General features: G+C 35.1%; 3 protein-coding genes across 3 annotated transcripts; all 3 read right to left on the reverse strand.

Annotated features, from left to right (window-relative positions):
* Positions 1-615: 615 nt before the first annotated feature.
* LOC147477361 (xyloglucan endotransglucosylase protein 6-like) lies at positions 616-2,184 on the reverse strand. Its single transcript, XM_086582331.1, has 4 exons — positions 1,778-2,184; positions 1,600-1,700; positions 1,288-1,481; positions 616-1,199 (listed from the first exon to the last, which is right to left on the reverse strand). The coding sequence occupies exons 1-4, from the start codon at positions 1,938-1,940 to the stop codon at positions 782-784; spliced, it is 876 nt and encodes a 291-aa protein (XP_086438457.1). The 5' UTR covers positions 1,941-2,184; the 3' UTR covers positions 616-781.
* A 7,207-nt stretch (positions 2,185-9,391) lies between these two features.
* Positions 9,392-10,130, reverse strand: LOC147477362 (transcription factor DYT1-like). The gene is made up of 3 exons (XM_086585993.1): positions 9,978-10,130; positions 9,672-9,842; positions 9,392-9,574 (listed from the first exon to the last, which is right to left on the reverse strand). The coding sequence occupies exons 1-3, from the start codon at positions 10,128-10,130 to the stop codon at positions 9,392-9,394; spliced, it is 507 nt and encodes a 168-aa protein (XP_086442119.1).
* Positions 10,131-15,974: 5,844 nt separating this feature from the next.
* Positions 15,975-17,060, reverse strand: LOC147477363 (transcription factor DYT1-like). Its single transcript, XM_086585994.1, has 4 exons — positions 16,914-17,060; positions 16,622-16,792; positions 16,355-16,531; positions 15,975-16,058 (listed from the first exon to the last, which is right to left on the reverse strand). Exons 1-4 carry the CDS (start codon positions 17,058-17,060, stop codon positions 15,975-15,977), a joined length of 579 nt encoding a protein of 192 aa, XP_086442120.1.
* Positions 17,061-19,954: the final 2,894 nt, after the last annotated feature.

Genomic DNA, 19,954 nt, shown 5'->3' on the forward strand with positions numbered 1-19,954 from the left:
GGGAGTTTACCTGCGGAACAGAAAGTTCAGCAACCAGATGATCAAGTACAGTTGAGCAAGCAGCCTGATCATCCACCAGCAGTTTTCACAGAAGTAATGTCCCAAAGATACCATCCACACTATCAAGTAAGTTATCTAATTGTCCGTAGGGGAGAGAAGGAGTGCCTCAACAAGAAAGTTGTTCACTTGTTCCATACTGAGACCAAATTCTTTGGTGGGTGCATCATTACGAGGCATTAAGAATCAGGACAGTGACTAATAAAATGACTGCTAAAACTTGCTTGGCAGATGAGAGAGTATAAGACGTTTAGCAGTATATATAGCTCTCAACGGACCAGAAAAATGAGACATAGTGCTCAATGAAACTGAATAATTGCTGAAGCTTTAGTTATCATAGGTTACAAGTGATGCCTTATCAAAATGCCAAATGATCATTGATATTTGACAGCACTGAAATTATTTAATTTATTAACTTTGCCAGTTGCAATGTACTTCTTCATCATGACTTTATATGAGTTCTTGGACCACTTGCACTCTCAAGTTAACATCTTGCCAAAAATAAACAAATCTCAGTTCTAGATAATCTCAAATCTAAAATAGAATTGACAAAGATTCTGAAGTAACAAAACTATATTAATTTAAACTTTCTACATGATTCAAACTAAAAACAAATAAACGAACATGGAGCTCATGTTTATCATTTTTACACGGTGTTACTAACCCCCATACTTCCAAACTCCCCCACCAACTTCTGCCCCACCAAAATTTACACTTCTAAGTTCTACCAACGCCTATGCTCACACTCAGCAGGAGTAACAGGGAACCTAGACGTATCAGTACAATAATCATAAATCATATGTTTAGCTTGGACCCACATTAGTTGATGACTCTGATGCAAATTCAACTCAGCCATTACTGGTTGATCCCACCAATACTTCCCTTGAGTAGAACTACATTTTTTTGCATTATCAACAACATTAGTAGAAACGGGGCATTCACAGCCATTGATATCAAATCCCTTATATGATGCAACAAATGGTGCATGTGACCAATCTGTTTTAACACGCCCACCTTGTGTTGCCCAGTCATCAGCATTCCATATTGAACTGTATATGCCCATTGCTTGATCTTTAGGAAATGGCACTCCTTTCTTTTCTTTGTTTGTGTACACTCTTATTGGTGTCTCATCAACCAAAAACCTATAACCATAAAGAACAAGGTCATAATTAGAATAATTGAGTTACTTTAATTAAATGCAAGAAAATTAATGTTGACTTAATTACTTACACTACTTGGTGTTGATTCCAAAGAATAGAGTAAGCATGGAAATCTTTAGATGGATCAAACCAAAGACTCAATCTTTGCTCTCTGTTTCCAACTCCATTGATGTAAATATTAGTCTGCACCAAGTATGGTTCACCAGTTGTGTTCCCAAGAAACTCAAAATCAAACTCATTGTGATTTGGTCCATCTGATGACATCTGTGAACACACATTCACACCAATACAACAACGAACCTCATCAATTAAATTTGCATGAAATAAAGCACAGAAAACAGCTAGAACAGAACCTAAATTTTTATAACTGAAAGCAACTTACATAGAATGCAGTAACAGTTCCAGCTGAATCACCTTCAACAAGCTTGATTTGAACTGTTGTTTTCCCAAACATATATTTGCTTTTTGATCCAAACCCAGCACCTATAACAACATTAAACAGCCGTTAATCACAACTCCATAACAACTATACTACGAGACAAGTAAGCTATGTTTTTTACCAGAATAGTTGTCAAGTTTAAGTTTAAGCTGTTCTCCATCATAAGCAACATGATCAAGTGCCCAACTTGGTTCAAACAACTCACTAAAGTTAGCTGAGCTCACTAAACTCACCAAACCAAAAACGCAGAACCCCAACAACATTATCTTGCAAGAAATTGCCATTTTTTCACTTCTCAATGCTCACTCAACTCAGTTAACTAGGATACACTCTTTGTACAGACAAATGTGCTTTTATAGCCATTTCTCACTGGCTTATAAGACAAGCCCCACTACTCCACGTCATCACTTTATGGTTCCATATCAGATGCCATGTAGGATATTGCTAAGCTCGATGATGGAAAGATATAATTTAAACTAGCCGTTGCCTCATTTCTTTCCTTAGCTGGTCATTGCTGTTTTCTGTACTAGTGTGGGGGTACCACTGTACAACTTGTCTCTAGTTTAAAGTCTTGTGTCAGGGTACTGGCCATTGAGCATTTGACACGTGGAGCATCACAGCTGTTTCTTATTACTTCCTTGTTGGCAATTGCCTGTAGAAGTTTAAAAGTGGTTTTGTTTGCTTTTACTTTGCTGACGCCACGTACCAGCTGTATAATCAGCATGCCCTTTATGTGAATTAATGCCATCTGGTCCACATTTCACGTTTTTTTCCTTTCTCTATTTTCGTTTGGTCGAGATCTTTGGTACAATTCTCGATGATTCTTCTTTGCATTCTATTAAGATGCTACCAATTTTTTGCATTACGAAACCATCGTTGTGAAGTTTTGTACATTTGAAGTAAATTAATTTGGATTTGTCCCGAAAATTGGATAGAGATGGACCCATCATTGAATCCTAAATTAAAAATGGTACTGATGCAATTTATGGTGTTTACATGCATTGGTAGTTTGATACTAAATGGGTCTTTTGTGAATTTGGTTTTTATGCATTGATGCAAAATAGTTTCTATTGACTACAACGTATTATTATCACTTACAATATCACAAGGAAGTGATAATATTGACTACAAAGGTTTCAAAAGTTTGAAATCCATTAGTCAATATTAGATTCCATTATTAGGAAAATATTGTCTATGTAGATGGATGAACTGATCGGATGAAGTACTAGGTTCTTTTGATTAGCGCAATAAGTAGCAATAAGTCTTATTTTTATTTCAAAAAATCTATTTAGACTCCTTTAATAACTCTATATCAGCATGGCATCCAAATTATATTTCTATTTCTAATAATAAAAAAATAAAAAAATAATAATAATTTACTCAATTAAATAACTAACACTTGAAATAGTAACATATAAATAACAAACATCTTATCTTGTATATATATATATATATATATATATATATAAAAAAAAAATAAAACCCAACACCCTAAAAAAACGTTTGTGGAAATAAATAAATCTAGAAAATTATGAGTAGAACTACTTTTTTTATTTACATGGGTAACGATTTTTTATGTGAGAAAATAAATAAAAAATCATCTCATAGCTGATGGATCCACTCCTTTCTAACACATTTGAAAATAGGAGGTATTTCTAATTGCAAATAGTAAGTAGCGGGGTATTCCTGACAAACCCAAAAAACAAAAAAACATATGCCGTGAGTTCATCTTAATTGCATGTTAGGCCAATTTACAGTATTATTATTGGGGTAGTTAGGTAATTGGGGGCATGTGGCAAAGGAAAGAAAGTATTGCGTGCAACAGACAATGGTACAGAGTCTGTGCTACAGAGAAGTCTGGGGTAAGTTCATTGCGGGTGACAGTACGGGCAAGGCGTGGAAGCAATTGTATGCTTCTCATGATTCTCATGAATGCAAGGCGTTTTGTTTGCTGCAGAAGATAAGAAACGTGGCAAGTGTGTGACTCAACTCTGTAGGGTCATGTGATAGGACACCATTATTTCATGGGTGCACGGATATTCTCTATGAGGTGTCTTCCGCCACGTTGATTTGTTTAGGTCCATTTACATCTTTTTTTTTAAGCTTTTAGGGGTGTCCTGAGTCCTGACAAGTTGAGTTTCTCTTTTCAGTAAAGGGGTTATACTGTTATATATCGATGAAATTGGGACCTTTGAGTCTTTGACTACATGCATTGCACCATTTAAAATTTTTAACTGATGGTACTGAGAGTCTGAGACTAGTAATAAGGAGTCAAATTTCGCCTAACAATTAACAAGTACGTACTGTGTTTTGGATAATTGATAATTGAGATGTTGAGTTGCACAATCACATTGCTCAGTTGCTCACATATGACATCTTTCCTTTTTCCCAAACTTTGGTTCAAGATTTATTGTAATTTGTGTTTTGCCAACTGGAATTAGTACATGCGATGGTGATGTTTCCTGGCCTTCTTTTGTTTCAACCAATTTGAAAATTTGAACATGTACGGTGGATTGGTGGAGGTGCAAAGGAATCAACAAAGAGGGAAAGAGCCTCAACTTCCAGGGATAAGAGCCTCTGTAGTCTGAAATTATGATCAGTTAATTTTGTCAGATTACAAATTTGATCGTACCCCTTTTAGATACAAGTATACTTGGCTCCTGTTACAAGTTATGTTTCATTATTTTCTAATCAACATTTGTAATGCCTTTAACGGCTTTAAGCCACAAACAATATTATCTTACGAAGTTTTTTGTTTTTTTTTTTCGCCATATAATCTTACGAAGTTACAACTTACAACATAATGTTTTTTTTTGTTTTCAATGAGAACGTAAATCAATAAAGCCTCTGTTGGAAATGAACTACCGATAAAAGTGATAAGCTCTTCTTGTGAATTGTGGTCCACTTTCACGAGATTTTGACAGAAAATATAGTAAACATCAGAATGACGCACGTGAAAGAAACTTAGAATTTCGTAATTTAATGGCCAAAAATGACGGCAGTATAGATCATGGATAGAAACTCAATGTCTTTGCATCGAAAAAAAAAAGATAGAAACTCAATGTCTCGCTCACTTCTTTTGCCATTTCTTCACGAGATCCCTAAAACTAATGACGTCTTTTTCACTCAGTTTTATTCATTCTTTTACCTCTTGTCTTTGTTTGATTGCATGTTTTCCGCGTTTGCACGGTATATAGACAAGTGTGGGTAAGAGTGTGATGTTGTCATTCTTCTTTCTATCCATTGAAGCTCATGAACTTGATCAAGAATGAAACATGAACTACACTGTTTTGAGTCAGTGGACCATTTGTGTACATTGTTGCAAAATTTGTACTTTCTATATGGAACTCACGACAGAAACTAAAATTTTGCAAAAGTTGGTGCGATTCATCGATATCGGATCTAGCAATTTAATAAGGTCCATATGCTTTGAATCGAATCACGGGTTTAGTGTCCTCAAATGCAGAAATATTTAGACCGATCTGTATGTTTAGCCACAGAACAAAATAATTCAGGTGCCATCAAGGCCCAAAATAGTTTGTTGCTGCAATAATGCAATAGTGCCTAGAAGCAAGTGTGTCTTCATGTTGTGTAAGGTAAGGACCCAAACGTGTTGTGTAAAGTAAGCACCCAAAATGGCAAACCTTAAAATCACAGCGGTTTATTGGCTATATGAGGCTGTGGTGGATATATTCCGAAGTCCACAGGGGAAAGGGTCAAAGGGTTGACGCTGAGGAAACTTCAAACAAATTAAGTGGCCACCCCCGATATCTTCTATGTGGATCTCTCAATTGGCATGGATATCGTGAATTCACAAAATCTCGAGGCAGGTTGTACTGTGCCTATCTCAAGAAGTCAAGAGTGAAGAATGGCCTCTCTGTTTGAAGATTTGACACGGGAAACATGAATTGATCCCTGATTCAATCTTCACTATTCTATCAAAAACTTTCAAATGACGGACTTGTGTGTATATTCATATCATTAAGCATTCGACATGCACAATTGGTACAGATTCGGATCAACTTTCACAAGTATGCATTAGCTTCATTTGCTCGTGTTCATCAATTTCAAAATTGGTATCACGCGGGGCGTGATATTATTGACCTAGCAATCTAGTGCAACTAGAGGTGTAAAAACGTGGATTTTGCTAAACATGATATTGGCCCAAAAGAGAAGTCTGGCCCAACGCATTTAGTTAAACCCATTGGTTAAGTTTTGAGTTAGCCAATGAGCTGACTTTTTGATTGAGGTAAGCAGAGACCAAAGCCATTTTCTCGTGGAGATTTTATATTTAGTATAAAATATAGGGATATGGGTTTTATCGCAATCAATTTCTTGAGAGGTGTAAAACGTGGATATATCCATGATATTCAAGCCCAATATTTTTAAACCCATTGGTTAATATTAGCCCAAACATTTGATTGAGGATATATTTAAAATATCATGATAAAATATAGGGATATGGGTTTTATTTCTTGATATATCATTTATTTTATAAATTTATGATATATCATTTATTTTATAAATTTATGAGACAAAACTGAAAAGGACAAAATTCTGAAATAACGAACCAAAAAACCCACCCTCATTTCAAAAACACTCTGAATGACAATAGTTGATTTTTGTCCAAAAAAGATAATAGTATCCTGATATGCACAGGTGTCGGTGCATACTACCTTAGTATGCCACCTTAGGTATGCACGGACATCAGTACATATATACCAAGCATCACAAAGAAAATAGTATACACAAGTGTCAGTACATACCACATCTTGGTATGTGAGGTATGCATAAACGGGTCAGTGCATACAAAATATCACAAGGAAAATAGTATGCACAAGTGTTAGTGCATACCACCTTTTGGTATGCGAGGTATGCACAAATATCAGTGCATACCAAGCATCACAAAGAAAATGGTATACACAACTGTCAGTACATACCACCTCTTGGTATGCGAAGTATGCACAGACATCAGTGCATACCAAACATAGAAGGGTAAAATTGGAAAAAATAAAAAAATAAAAAAGTCAAGTTTGTCCTTATCAATAGTTTCAAAACCCAGCTATCCTAAACTATGATTAAAATTGGAAATTGGGTCTTTTGGCTTATTTATTGTTATATTTATTTGAAATATAATGGTAAATATTAAATAAAATTGTTACCTATACAAAATATCGCCATATATCTCCAAATATTGTAAATATCATCGAAATATAGTCGATATTTGCAGTCTTATCTTATTAATAATTAAAACGTGAAATTTGGTTTTTCTCGTAGTTATAAGCTAAAAAATGTCCTTATCAATAGTTTCAAAACCCAGCTATCCTAGACTATGATTAAAATTGGAAATTGGGCCTTTTGGCTTATTTCTTGTTATATTTATTTGAAATATAATGGTAAATATTAAATAAAATTGTTATCTATACAAAATATCGACATATATCTCTAAATATCGCCAATATTGTTGAAATATAGTTGATATTTGCAGTCTTATATATCTCTAAACATATCACAATATTTATGTATCCTTTGCTGAAATTTTGATATTTATAGCGATATTTTGTACAAAGGATTGCATACATTTTTCTTTCTAAAACATTTCGTCCTTTCAAGTTCTCAATTACTCCATATAAATGTGTAAAAATTGCACTGCCATAAAAAAAATTTGGCTATGCGCCATTTTGATAATTCAATGGCTGGAATGAAGGAGTTTCATACATGACGATTAGGGGTGTCTCTTTTTGCTGAATTTCTGATTTTGCCAAAATCTGACCAAAAATTGGTCCAGCTCTAGGGGTAGTTTTCATGGTCCAATATCCAATTTTTCGATTTCTGAAAATTCCGAAAAAAAAATTAGATCGGATTCGGATATAACTCTAAAAACCGATCCGAAAGTTTCGATATATAATAGATCCAAAATTTATGATATTATTGCCAATTTATTCCGAAAATATGTACTTAGAGCATCTCTAGGTGGTAGTATCACCTCTAAAATTCTTTAAATTTGCTTCCAAAACTCGGAATTTTCCAGAATTCCAACTATAGGTGGAAGCAAATTGGTTGCATCCCCGGTTCAAACCAAGATTCTTGTTCACAAATTTGGCATTTCAGATGCGGATGCGAGCTTGACAAAGGTAATGTAGCGCCATTGCAAATGTTGCTACAATTTTTTTTTTTTACTTTGACCAAAGACCACCGTTGGTATTGTCATGCCATTGCTATTGTCGTATGAAGTTTTTTTTTTTTACTTTTTCAATTTGGTGCGATAGTGGGAATGTCACGTGATTTTTTTTTTGTCAACTTGGGGCGGTAGTAATGTCGTAGCGACAATATCAATGTCACGCGAATGTACGCGGTGATGATTTTTCAAAATCTAGAAATACAAATATTTTATTGATGATCAAAAACAATGAGAAATATTGTATCAAGAAGAAGAAGAGATCTAGAAGATGATGAGTTGAACCACGTTTTTTAATGGCTGCCTACGTATCATGTGAAGAGGAATCCCAACTCAAAGCGTAGTTCAACTATTCTATTAATAAGAATAGATGAGGTTTCCCAATTAGTATTTAACTAGGAGACCGTCTCTTGTTAAGTCTCATCCTAACTCTTCTAAAAGCCCCATGTTTCCCAAATCAAATAGGTCTCCCTTATTGACTTAAACAACAGAAAAACATGTTTAGGTTCGGAGTAGTAGTTAGAGCTCCCAGCCTGGTAGTTGAGCTCCGAATTTGGAGTTCATAGTTAGGAGTTGGTTATACGAAGCTACTACTCTAACTAGTTCCAAAGCTTACAAATCTACTCCGAACTTGGTAGTTGAGTTTCGGATTTGGAGTTCATAGTTAGGAGTTAGTTATACGAACCTACTACTCCAACTAGTTCCAAAGCCTACGAACCTCCTTTTCTTGTTTTACTTCCGGACCTAGGAAGTGAGAGGATTTGAACTTGAAGTGTGTTATGGTACTTTCTACCCACACCAAGATCATATCCGAACTTTAAGAAGATGTTGCCACGTATTACATATCTATTTGCTAAAATATGCACACACAGTACCCCTATTCCAAATTTGCGAATGATATTTGTGACCACTTAGAGTTGGTCAAAATTTGAGTCCAATTTCTCCAAATTTCGCTTTCAAATTTGAAGGAAATACCACCACCACCTAGAGATGCTTTTATAGACTAATAAATCTCTACTATCCACTTGATTAGATCTCGACTGTTCATTCATTTTCTAGTTTTTGTACTTCCAAAAACAAAACAAATAACATATCCTAGCCGCTACTTGACTCCCTCTTTGACATGTATTAGGCTTTTGTTAGTTCCTTACATGTAAAGTCTTGTTTTTTTTAAGTTCCAAAGTGTTTTACTGCTATTGTATATTTTGAAATTTAGTGATGTCAAATTTTCTTTTCCAAAAATAATTGAAAGTAAAGAGATCTAAAAAAACTGAAAATTAACTAGGTATTATGAAATTTCCGAATTATTCTGAATTTCTGAAATTGAAAATATATTTTGAATCAAAACAAAAATTGGATCGGATTTGGCTAGCATATTAGGTTGCGAAAAAATTAGGAAATTTTTTCTAAGGAGCTTAATCCGATACGATCCGAAGTCACCCCTAATTACGATAGGCTAGTTGAACAGTTGTTAGTTGAATTCGTGATCAGAAATCTATAGTTTTGCTCACAGAACAGTCAGAATTCGTGATCACAAATCTATAGTTTTGCTCATACTTATACCTCCACGCAGAAAATGAATTGAGTTACACCTTTGAAGTTAGTAAAGTTCATGTCAGTGAGCTCAAAGCCCTGACCACTAATAGTTTCAATCAATTTTGTGAATCCCCTTCTCTTGCTTTCACATATAACATTTACCATTATTTTTTTCTCGTTGATTTGAGTCACCTTAACTTCACCCTGTAATCCACATTAACAATCAATTAAATATCAAAATCTCTTTTGCCAATGGAAGAATTAATTGAAAGAACGAAGAAAACAATTGTACATATTTTACCTCTACATTCAATTTCTCCATTTCAAGTGTGATACCATTCTTATGCTCTTGTTTTTCTTCCTCCTCAAGTGCTGCTTCCGCCCCAGAAAGCTGGTCCCTGAGATCTTTAACAAACTTCTTTAGCTCTATAACGTAATTCACTGCGTCGTCTATGATTGTCTCCTTCTTCATCTAAAATTATATGTTAAAAAATATATTAACATAATCATGCATATAATTATTGGAACATGGAAGGAACAGAATCCTACTCACTTAAATAAATTGAGCAATGAAACTAAAGAAATATGAAGTTATAGTGATGATCACATTTGTTATGGTTGGTACTACTGAACGAAGTGCCATTAGCCTCTCCTTGAGTTTTGCCCTTCTATTCCTCTCAGCAATAAGGTTCCTGGACCTGAAATCTGTTTCTTTAGTTGTCTTTTTAGCCAATACTATCTCTTGGTCTCTTTTCATCATGTCGTTCTCTGGCCACAATAACTAGCGTCCACAAAGATCCTAGGAACTCTTACAAAATTTATAATGTTTGTTGTAAATGATGAACCGAAAGAGAGATCGGTCCAGCAAGTAGAACAGGTTTGTTAGGATATGAGAGAGAGAGAGAGTTTGTTAGCTCGTACATTTCTTTCAAAATCAAAAGGATCACCAGTTCTTCAACATTCTAACTGAATACTGAAAAGAATAAATAAAATTTAAACAGTGTAACTTAGCATATGCCATAGGCATAGCTAGTAATACTCCGTTCGGTATGTTTTTCCGTATAATACAAATAATAAGGGGAATGTTTCAAACCTAAGGATTAATACTCGAATTCTATGATCCATGCTTATAATTACAGAATAATAAAGTATGTTTTTTTTAAATGAAAAAAACACAAAATATTACCTTCTAAACTTATAATGCAACAAAATATGACCGAATTTTTTCATATAATACCCGTATAAAACACGAAATATATGTTTATTAGAATCCAAATTTTGGATTTTGATTTAATAATTCCATACCCAATTTTTTGCAGTCCATTTAATTTACTAGCTATGGCATAGGCCCATAGTACATATTAACGCATAATATGGCCACAAATGACAATATTTCAAAAACACATATATCGCTAAATCCTTTAGTCAAATTTCGCAAATCGGATAAAATTCCCCTAAGAGCATTGGATTTCCAATGCAAGTCACTATGAGGGAAAATTGAAAGTTTTCACCTTTGAATACCAAAAAACGCCCAATGCAAAGGTGCATGACAAAGTTGGTGACTTGTAACTAAGTCACAACGAGAGTAGCACTTGCTACTGAGATTTGTAGGAAACTTATTCCAAAAATATATACTTATTGTTAAGTAAACAAGAAAATCAAATTGATATAACAAATATATCATGAACAAACTTTTAGTTCAACAAACAAACAAATCTTTTAGTTCAACTACTGAACTTAATTTACCAATGATTAAATCCGATATTTCTCTTCTCCCTCTGTTCTTTGTCAAATACTATGTTGTGTTCGCTGATTCGAAATGTGCATTGGTTTTGAGATGTGCAACTAGTGGGTGGTCACTGAAGTCGCACATTTTTTTTTGGAAATATGTGGGGACGCTTAAAGTAAGCAACGCCTAAGCCTAATATAATAGCTTTTCAGTTTTTTAATTATGGTTTGGGCCTTCTAGTTAGTAAAAGGTAAAAGGTGCGCATGTTCGAAATGACGCATGTTCGAAAGGACACATGTTCGAAAAGTAAGTTTGAAAGGACAAAACTAAATAAGCGGCAACGGTTAGCGCCAGACGGTTAAAAGCATGGTATTTGTCTATTACTAAGAACAGAAAATTGGTTCTATTTCATGGTTTGATAACCAGTAAAAGAAATCATAAACAACAAGGTACTTTTCACAACTTCCAATTTTGAACCTTCTGAAAAGAACATCTCATGCACTATTGGTCTATTACTGAAAAGGTACTTTCGACGCCCATTCTTTCTTTCTCAAACAGAAGCAAGTTCACATATTAGTTTGTGAGTGTATCTTTTTACTAAAGCGTAATATGTTTTTCGTGTTGGGTTTTAAATAATAACAAAGTGTATTTCTATTTCAGAATAGAAATGACAACACCACCAGGTTCTCCTATTCATGTTGTTCCGGCTTATTGCATTTGCTAGACCTACTAGTCCGTTGAATGATATAAACATTTTGGTCCCCGATGACGACCTTATGTTCGTAGAGGTGGAACTTAACAACTATGGGTGTCTACTAGCAATGGTGGATACTGGTTCAACTCATACGTTAATTTCTGAGTATATATCCGAGGTTATTGGATTGAAACTCACTTAATGTAAAGGCTCTATGTGAGGCTTGAACCAAGAAGCCGAACCGGTGAATTGAAAGGACTCGCTTTGGAAGTTGACATTAAGATTAACAACTGGCGAGGAAAGGTGGACCTGATGGTAGCTCGCTTAGACCATTTTCAAGTCATTATTAGAATGGACTTCTTGAAAGCAAACAAGGTGGTGGTAATGCCACACTTGGGGGGGATTATGATCCAAGATTCCGAGAATCCTTGCTTCATTCCGGATGTTAGGAATGGCGGGTGCTAAAAGGGTTCTAAGAGTATTTTATTATTTGTAAGATGTATGTGTTTTACTATTGCGCCAAAGAGTGCCAATAAAAAAGATTGCTTAAAGTATTGTTTTGTAAGCATACTTGTAAGCAAAATTGAGGTATTAGAAGTGTTTTCAACAATATATGAATGATATGTGACATTCTTTAACAAGACGCCTCACTTGAAAAACATATATCTAAATGGTTTTCCAATTTATTGACTTTGTCATGAGAAATTAAAAAATGTGAGGGATTATGTATCTTCTTGAATTAATCAATTCAAAATTGGAAATTTGTTGAAGCATTACTCAAAAGACATCAAATGTGGTGTTTTCCATAATGCACTATTTCGAACTAGTGAGTGCACCCTTTCGAAAAAGTTTTTCTCACTTTACGTACTGTTTCAAGAGAAACCCATTTCATCTCAATGTGGGATAACTTGGGAGACAAATTACTCATTCATATCTCAATGGATTTGTGCAAATCCATTTTTCTAACAATCCCCCACATGAATGAAAATTTGGTTTCTTCTATCATAAACATCTGATTTCTGTTCTTTTACAAATGAAAAGATACCGCATCAGGTCAAGTGGCATGGGAGGCCTTGAACTTGCCTTAGTGAAAGACGATCGGATTTAATTGGACGATCAGTAGACTTCAATTAATGTTCTTGAACTGTCAGCCATTTGTATAAACCTAGACAATCATCTTCACGCAGTACCTTCTCAAATACTGTTGGTTCTCACGTTTGTGTTCATTTTGGCCTTAAATACTTCTTGGTTTCAGATAATGCTTTTAAGACATTTGCCTTTAAAATTCTCATAGAAGCGACCCCACTTCGCACTAATATAGGTGATTTCTATAAAAAGTATCCTGCAATACTCCACTTGGATAACATAACTTTCCAAGATACATTAAATCATTAAAAGCTTGACTTATCCTAGTTCTCGCGGCAGATATGCACTGTCTTATATAGGAATGGGTTAGAGTATAATATTACTCTCCAGTGCTAACTGAGTCACAAACATAATTCAGTTGGCCCATTGAATCTAGATCTTGGGATCTCTAGTCAACTAGGTTGGTTTTTCCATTATGAGGACTCTTGGTTGATTATCTCAAAGGCTTTAAGCCCATTCCCCTTGATAATCTTTTCACTTGCTCTCTTGTTAAACCTTTTGTAAGCCAACTAAATTATATTTGTGACTCAGTTAGATCAGAACTCTGTGTGATCTGGTGTGTTTTTCTCTCCAAATTCATCTACTATTTATAGGTGAGTGACTGAGTGGTGCCTCTTCGAAACAACACAGTGACTCTTGGAAAAAAGTAAACAACTCTTTGAAAAGTCATATGTTTCAAAAAGACATACCATTTAGGCATAAAATACTATTTCGAACTAGTGCCTATTTCGAAAGGTCACACCTTTTCGACATGATGCACTGTTTTGAACCAGTGCACATTTCGAAAGATCGCACATTTTCGGCATAATGCACTGTTTCGAACCAGTGCACCCTTTCGAAAAGGTTTTTCTCACTTTACGTACTGTTTCAAGATAAACCCATTTCATCTCAAGTGGGGTAACTTGGGAGACAAATTACTCATTCATATCTCAATGGATTTGTGCAAATCCATTTTTCTAACAAGATTTTCACTTAGTTGTGAGCTTTGGACGGAATGTTTTATTTCGTCTCGTGTGTGTGTTTTTTTTTTAATTTTTTCGATTTTTTTTCCAGACGGAATGTTTCATTATGTCTTTTTTTTTTCAGTTTTTTAAAAAAACTTCAAACGGGATGTTTCATTCCGTCCGGCGCATTTTTTTTCATTTTTACATTCAGACGGAATCAAGCATCCCGTCCGAGATTCAAAGTCACCTCTGCATTGGGCACCCTCACCTTGTTTTTCACCAAAACGGTAGCAAAGAAGGGAAATTGAGCCTACGTAGAGGTGAAAAACACTGACTTGCAGCATTGGGAATGCTCTAAGAGCTGCTTGAGTTACATCTAAAGCTGGTCCAAATTCCACGCAGTGAATTTCATAGTTCATCGTGATCTCTTAGAACTTAATTAGCACCTGTGACTGGTGTTCGTCTGGTCCAAGCCCAACGGTAGATCCATGAGGGCCCAAAAGTTTATTATACAGCCCGTAGTTAAGTTCACTTTTAATTAGAAAACAAGTATGCGAACCGTGCTACGCATCGGTGTTGCTTTAAGTCTTTAAACTTGTCGCTCGCTTTAACTTCTCTCAGGTAGTATGATTTTATGAATTCTAGTTCTAATCTAAAAAGCAATATAAAAATATTAGGAGGGGTTGAATATAATTTCAGTGTCGTAAAAGAGGTTTTCTAAATTATTTTAAATAATATGAAGCTAATTCTAATTTTAGTAAAGTGAATGAGCTTTTTGTAACTTGTTTAAAAAAGAGGGAGCTGATTAGAATAATTAAGGGAGGTGGTTCTAAAATCTTAAAATAGAGAGATTAGAAATACATTGTTCGGTTGAGAAGTGTGCCTCCTAAAGACCCGGCTATCATATCTTGTAGAGATTGAGAATTGAAAAAGGATGGATGAAAATGATTAAACTTATTCTCAACGGTGTGTTGAAACTCTGCAATTTCGTGAACTAGTCGTGGAAGTCGACAGCACGCCAAACCATGTAATCTCTCGTGTCTATGCTTTCATGTGTTTGATTTGAAGTATTTTTATTTTTCCGATAATGTGTTTGGTTTGAAGTTATTTTGCTTTATCATTGTTAGGATCAATATTCTAAAAAACGCTAGGCGCTAGGCGGACGATGTGAGAGTGCCTAGCGCCTAGGCTTTCTAGGCAGGCACTAGGCGTTTTTTTCCCTAATATATATATTAATGCACACCTATATTACAAGAATTGAAGAAAATCATTTACCATAACTCAAAAAATAAACACAAATAAAGATACTTATTACAAAAATGCGTATTAGTTGAAGAATATTTACTTCATATAAAAACATACCATTTTTTTTTTTATAGTAGCATATAATTTATATTAGACTTTAGTCTTTCAAACTCATTCAAATCTTAAACCTACACGGGTATTTAATTTTCGATATTTAATTATTCAAAAAAAAAAAAAAAAAAACTTGATTGGATCACCTAGAGGCCGCTTAGTCCGCCTGGCCTGCCTAATCAGTCTACCTAGACCCGCCTAATCGGTCCAACGATTTTTTAAATGACTTGGAGTCTAGACGAGTCGGTTGGGCATCGCCTAGCGCCTAGAGACAGCCGATTTTCAGAACTGAGGTTAGGATCATCCGATCATGTAACAGGTTTGTGTCATTACATTTTGTACAGGATTCAAATAGAGTTCCCCCATGTTGTTTGATAGTACAAGCTCAACTACAAGTCCGGCCCAATAGTATTTTGTAACGCTTCTGCTGTCTGCTAATTAATCTGCTATGCTAAAATACTAGTAAATTCATCTTGATACAAGTTTTTCTTACTACTTTTTAAGCAATACCGAATAGCACTTAAGCGTGTAGAAAGTAAAAATTGATCCCTGAATTGAATTTAATCTACATTTCCAGTCATTTCTTTTCTATCAGACATGTAAGTGATCATTTGAGGCTGACAGCAATTCATTTACTTGAAGAGTTGAAGTCATCGCTTTATTGAGGCATACCACCATGTATTAATTAAGGCATAAACTTCAAACAAATTTTAATGCCACTAAGAAAAAAATGAATCAGTTAGTGTCGAGATAGCTTCTGATTAGCTCTTGCAAGTATCGCTTCACTTGCTTGGATGCAACCATTTTAGCTTGAGTCACCTGAAAAACCACATAACCAAATAACAGTGAAAATAGTAACAACTACAATAATGTTGTAGAGATCTCTTCATTCACCTAGGGCAATTATGATGGAATTTATGCATACTGTTCTTGCTAGTCGTCATATACCATAATGCATACTAAATTTTGGCATTGCTGAATTTATAAAGCTTTGCCTCTCAATCCATAGCTTTAGCCAAGTTCTCTGTTACTTGGCTTAAACATATAAAATACATAATGATTTCTGGAATCTAGCATGAATGCTGGTCTGAAATTAACATTGTTCAAAATCTTACCTCAACAGAAAATACGACTAGATTTACACCTTTGGAGTTGGTAAAGTTCATGTCTGTAACTTCAAGGCCCTGATCTCTGATAGTTTCCATCAATTTTCTGAATATCCCTGTCTTGCTTTGACATATTATCTTCACACATAGATCACTCTTATCGATTTGAGTCACCTTAACTTCATTCTGTTATCCACATTGCCAGACACAAAATCATTATCTTTTAGATAATTGAACTCCAATAATAATTTCAGATACATTGATAAAAAGCTTTACCTCTATATTGCATTTCTCTATTTCATGTGTGATATCATCCTTGATCTCGTGCTCTTCATCCTTCTCAAATGTTGCTTCTATCTCAGCAAGCTGGTCAGTGAGATCTTTCACACGGTTCTTTAGCCCTGTAATGTATGTCATGGCATCATCTATGATCGTTGCCTTCTTCAACTAAAAGTCAATAAATAGACGTATATATGTTATAGTAGTTGGAAAGGAAATACATCATATCAAATAAACTAAGCAATATGTTAGAATTAGAGAACTATATGGAGTTAACCAGGGTAATTACGTTTGTTATATTTGGGACTAATGCACGGAGAGTAACAAGCATATCATGGTTTTTTTGCCTCCTTTTCCTCTCAACAAAAAGGTTTTTGGACTTGAACTCCGTGTCTTTATCATTTCTTCTCCCTCTAGTGCCATGGTTTCTCTCCATTGTTTTTTTTGCCTTGATCACCACAGCTCACCATGAAGAGCTTGGAATTACATTATTTTTATAGTGTTCATTGTACACAACAATTTGGAAGAGTGGTAGTTCTTGTAACCAACTGAAAGTTATTTGTTATGGTATGAGAGAGAAAGTTTGTTAGGTCATAGTACAATTCTGAAACTGATCACCACTTCTTGGAATCTTTATAACTGAATGCTTAACAAAAAAAGGAAATACTGTTTAGCTTCTATTCTTTCAAGAATTGAAGATTCATTGTACATACTTTACAATGGAGTAGAATTACCACTCTCCTTTGGCATCCCATGTTTAGCCATCAGATATTGAGTGGTGTAGAGGCAGAGAGGTGTATGAAGGCCAGGTATGTTATGGTAAATCATTGATGCCATCCAACAACATGCACAACATTGACGCTTCTTATTGAACAAAGAAGAAGAAGAAATGAACAATGAGATAGAAGAATTTTTCTTATTGATCTCATCGAAGTGATTACACCTCTTTATATACACGAAGTTCTATGATACGTTTATAACTAATTCTAATACAGTTTTAACTAATTACATTTGGTTTGTTATATCTAACTAATCGGTAGTCGTTCTAGAAGCGGTGAGCTAGAGCAATACGTGGCATTTGAAGGTCTTCATACTCTAGTCTTCTATACACCCCTCAAGCTTTGATGAGTATTCAAGAAAGCTTGATAGCAGCTGAAGGTCTTCATACACCCCTCAAATTGAAGTGATTTCATCCGGTTTTGCAAATGGGATGAACATTGAGTCTTTGTTGTAACATTGAATATCTAGTTGTGGACAATCCTTTTGTAAAGATATCGAAGAACTTGGTCTTCAGGCACACATATTGTAATCTAAGAACTTTGTTAGTAACTTGTTCTCGAATATAATGAAAATCAACCTCTATATGTTTTGTTAGTGCATGAAACATTGGATTCATGGACAAGGCAATAACACTTTCGAGATTATCACACCATAAAATAGGTGAATCCTGCGCAGAAAAACTTTCGGTTCTTTTAGCGGTATACACAACCAATAAATCTCAACAATTTGCGGTATGCAAGAGCCCTCAGATTCAACTTCGGTTGATGATCTTGAAACTGTTGTTTGCTTCTTAGAACTCCAAATTATAGGATTTGAACCATAAAAACACATAGGCGGTGGTAGACCTTCTATCAAAAGGACATCCCGCCTAGTCAAGATCGAGAAAATGCTCGACTTGAGCATTTCCTTTTGTAACTTGATACCATATTGGATAGTACCTTTTAGATACCTAAGTATCCTCTTGGCTGCAGCAAGATGAGTACTCCTTGGCTGTTGCATAAATTGACAAACCCGATTAATCGAGAAACCGATGTATGGTCTTGTCCAAGTAACGTATTGCAAGGCCCCTACTAGAGATCTGAATTCAAGTGGGATCATGCGGTTCTTCTCCAATTGGTTTTATCAAGCTTAGTTGAAGTAGAACAAGGAGTAGAGCGGGGTTTTGCTCCATCCATCTTAGTTTTCTTGAACATCCAAGACATACTTTGTCCGTGTTAAGAACATGCCATCCTTATCCTTGTTACTTCCAATCCCAAGAAGAAATGTAAGTCACCTAAATCCTTCATGACGAACTTTGTACTTAGCGATCAATCAAAGCTTGACAATAAGATTTAGAACTCCTCAGAACCAAGATTATGTCATCAACATACACTAGAACAAATGTAATGTCCTGAGCCGTGGATCGTATACATAAGGAAGGATCAGCTTGAGATAAGGTAAATCCTATATCAACCAAAACATTCATCAAAGCTTCATACCATTCTCTGGGTGATTGTTTAAGTCCGTATAGAGACTTATGTAGTTTACAGACATGATGAGGTTTCAGAGGATCAATAAAGCCAGGTGGCTGAACCATATACACATCTTCTTTCAGAGTACCATGCAAGAAAGCATTAGTTACATCTAGTTGTTTTACCTGCCAATCCTTTTGAACTGCTAATGATAAAATCATTCTAATGGTTGCAGCTTTGGCCACTGGACTAAAAGTCTGATTGAAGTTCACGCCTTCTTCTTGATCAAATCCCTTTGCCACTAATCTTGCTTTGTATTTATCAATAGAGCCATCAATCTTTTCTTTTAATCTGAATACCCATTTATTTCTGACAAGATGTTGATGGGGAGCAGATGGAACTAACGACCAGGTTCCTGTCTGAATGAGAGCATTGTACTCTACTTGCATTGCTTGTCTCCACTCTGGATGTTTAACGGCTTGAGTATAGCATGTAGGAGTCGGTACTTTAGTTTCTAGATGTGAAACCAGAGCAGATGGTAAAGGATGCCTTGTAACATTCAAGTTAAAGATTTTCTTTGGTTTAGAGATTCCTGACTTTGACCTTGTATGAACTGAGGGATTGAGTAAAGTGCTTGACACCGGATTAGTAGAAGATTGTAATTGACTATTGGGATATGATGTTTGAGTGATAGGAATTGATTATGAGATTTGAAGGTGATTATTTTCAGACAATTGAGAAGGATTGTCAACAGAGGGAATTACTGCAGTAGGAGTGGAATTAGAAATAGGAAGAGTATTGGATTGAGAATTGGTAGAATGAAGAAAATTAAAAGTCTGGAACAATCATAGATGATTTTTTGTTGTTGAAGGAATTGATGGAATTGAAACCGGTAATAATGTTTTGAAAGGAAAAGTTGTTTCATCAAAAACAACATGCCCGGATATGTATATTTTTCCCCGTTTTGGAGTCTAAACATCTGTAACCTTTGTGGTCTAAACTATAACCTAAGAACACACACTCTGTACTTCTAGGTTGGAGTTTAGAAGAAACATATGGTTTAAGCCATGGGTAACAAGGAGACCCAACAAATTTTAGA

The sequence above is a fragment of the Coptis chinensis genome, chromosome 9, assembly GCF_015680905.1.
Source record: "Coptis chinensis isolate HL-2020 chromosome 9, ASM1568090v1, whole genome shotgun sequence".
In the NCBI taxonomy this organism is placed as follows: Eukaryota; Viridiplantae; Streptophyta; class Magnoliopsida; order Ranunculales; family Ranunculaceae; genus Coptis; species Coptis chinensis.

Excerpts from the sequence above, each read along its gene's own strand:
- LOC147477363 (XM_086585994.1), bottom strand. The coding sequence starts at position 17,060 with ATGGAGAGAAACCATGGCACTAGAGGGAGAAGAAATGATAAAGACACG. Across the intron at positions 16,532-16,621 it reads TAGAGAAATGCAATATAGAG|AATGAAGTTAAGGTGACTCA; the intron begins GTAAAGCTTTTT and ends TGTGGATAACAG. Across the intron at positions 16,059-16,354 it reads TAGTCGTATTTTCTGTTGAG|GTGACTCAAGCTAAAATGGT; the intron begins GTAAGATTTTGA and ends GTGGTTTTTCAG.
- LOC147477362 (XM_086585993.1), bottom strand. The coding sequence starts at position 10,130 with ATGATGAAAAGAGACCAAGAGATAGTATTGGCTAAAAAGACAACTAAA. Across the intron at positions 9,843-9,977 it reads TAGTACCAACCATAACAAAT|ATGAAGAAGGAGACAATCAT; the intron begins GTGATCATCACT and ends ATATAATTTTAG. Across the intron at positions 9,575-9,671 it reads TGGAGAAATTGAATGTAGAG|GGTGAAGTTAAGGTGACTCA; the intron begins GTAAAATATGTA and ends TGTGGATTACAG.
- LOC147477361 (XM_086582331.1), bottom strand. The coding sequence starts at position 1,940 with ATGGCAATTTCTTGCAAGATAATGTTGTTGGGGTTCTGCGTTTTTGGT. Across the intron at positions 1,482-1,599 it reads GAACTGTTACTGCATTCTAT|ATGTCATCAGATGGACCAAA; the intron begins GTAAGTTGCTTT and ends GTGTGTTCACAG. Across the intron at positions 1,200-1,287 it reads TGGAATCAACACCAAGTAGT|GTTTTTGGTTGATGAGACAC; the intron begins GTAAGTAATTAA and ends TTATGGTTATAG.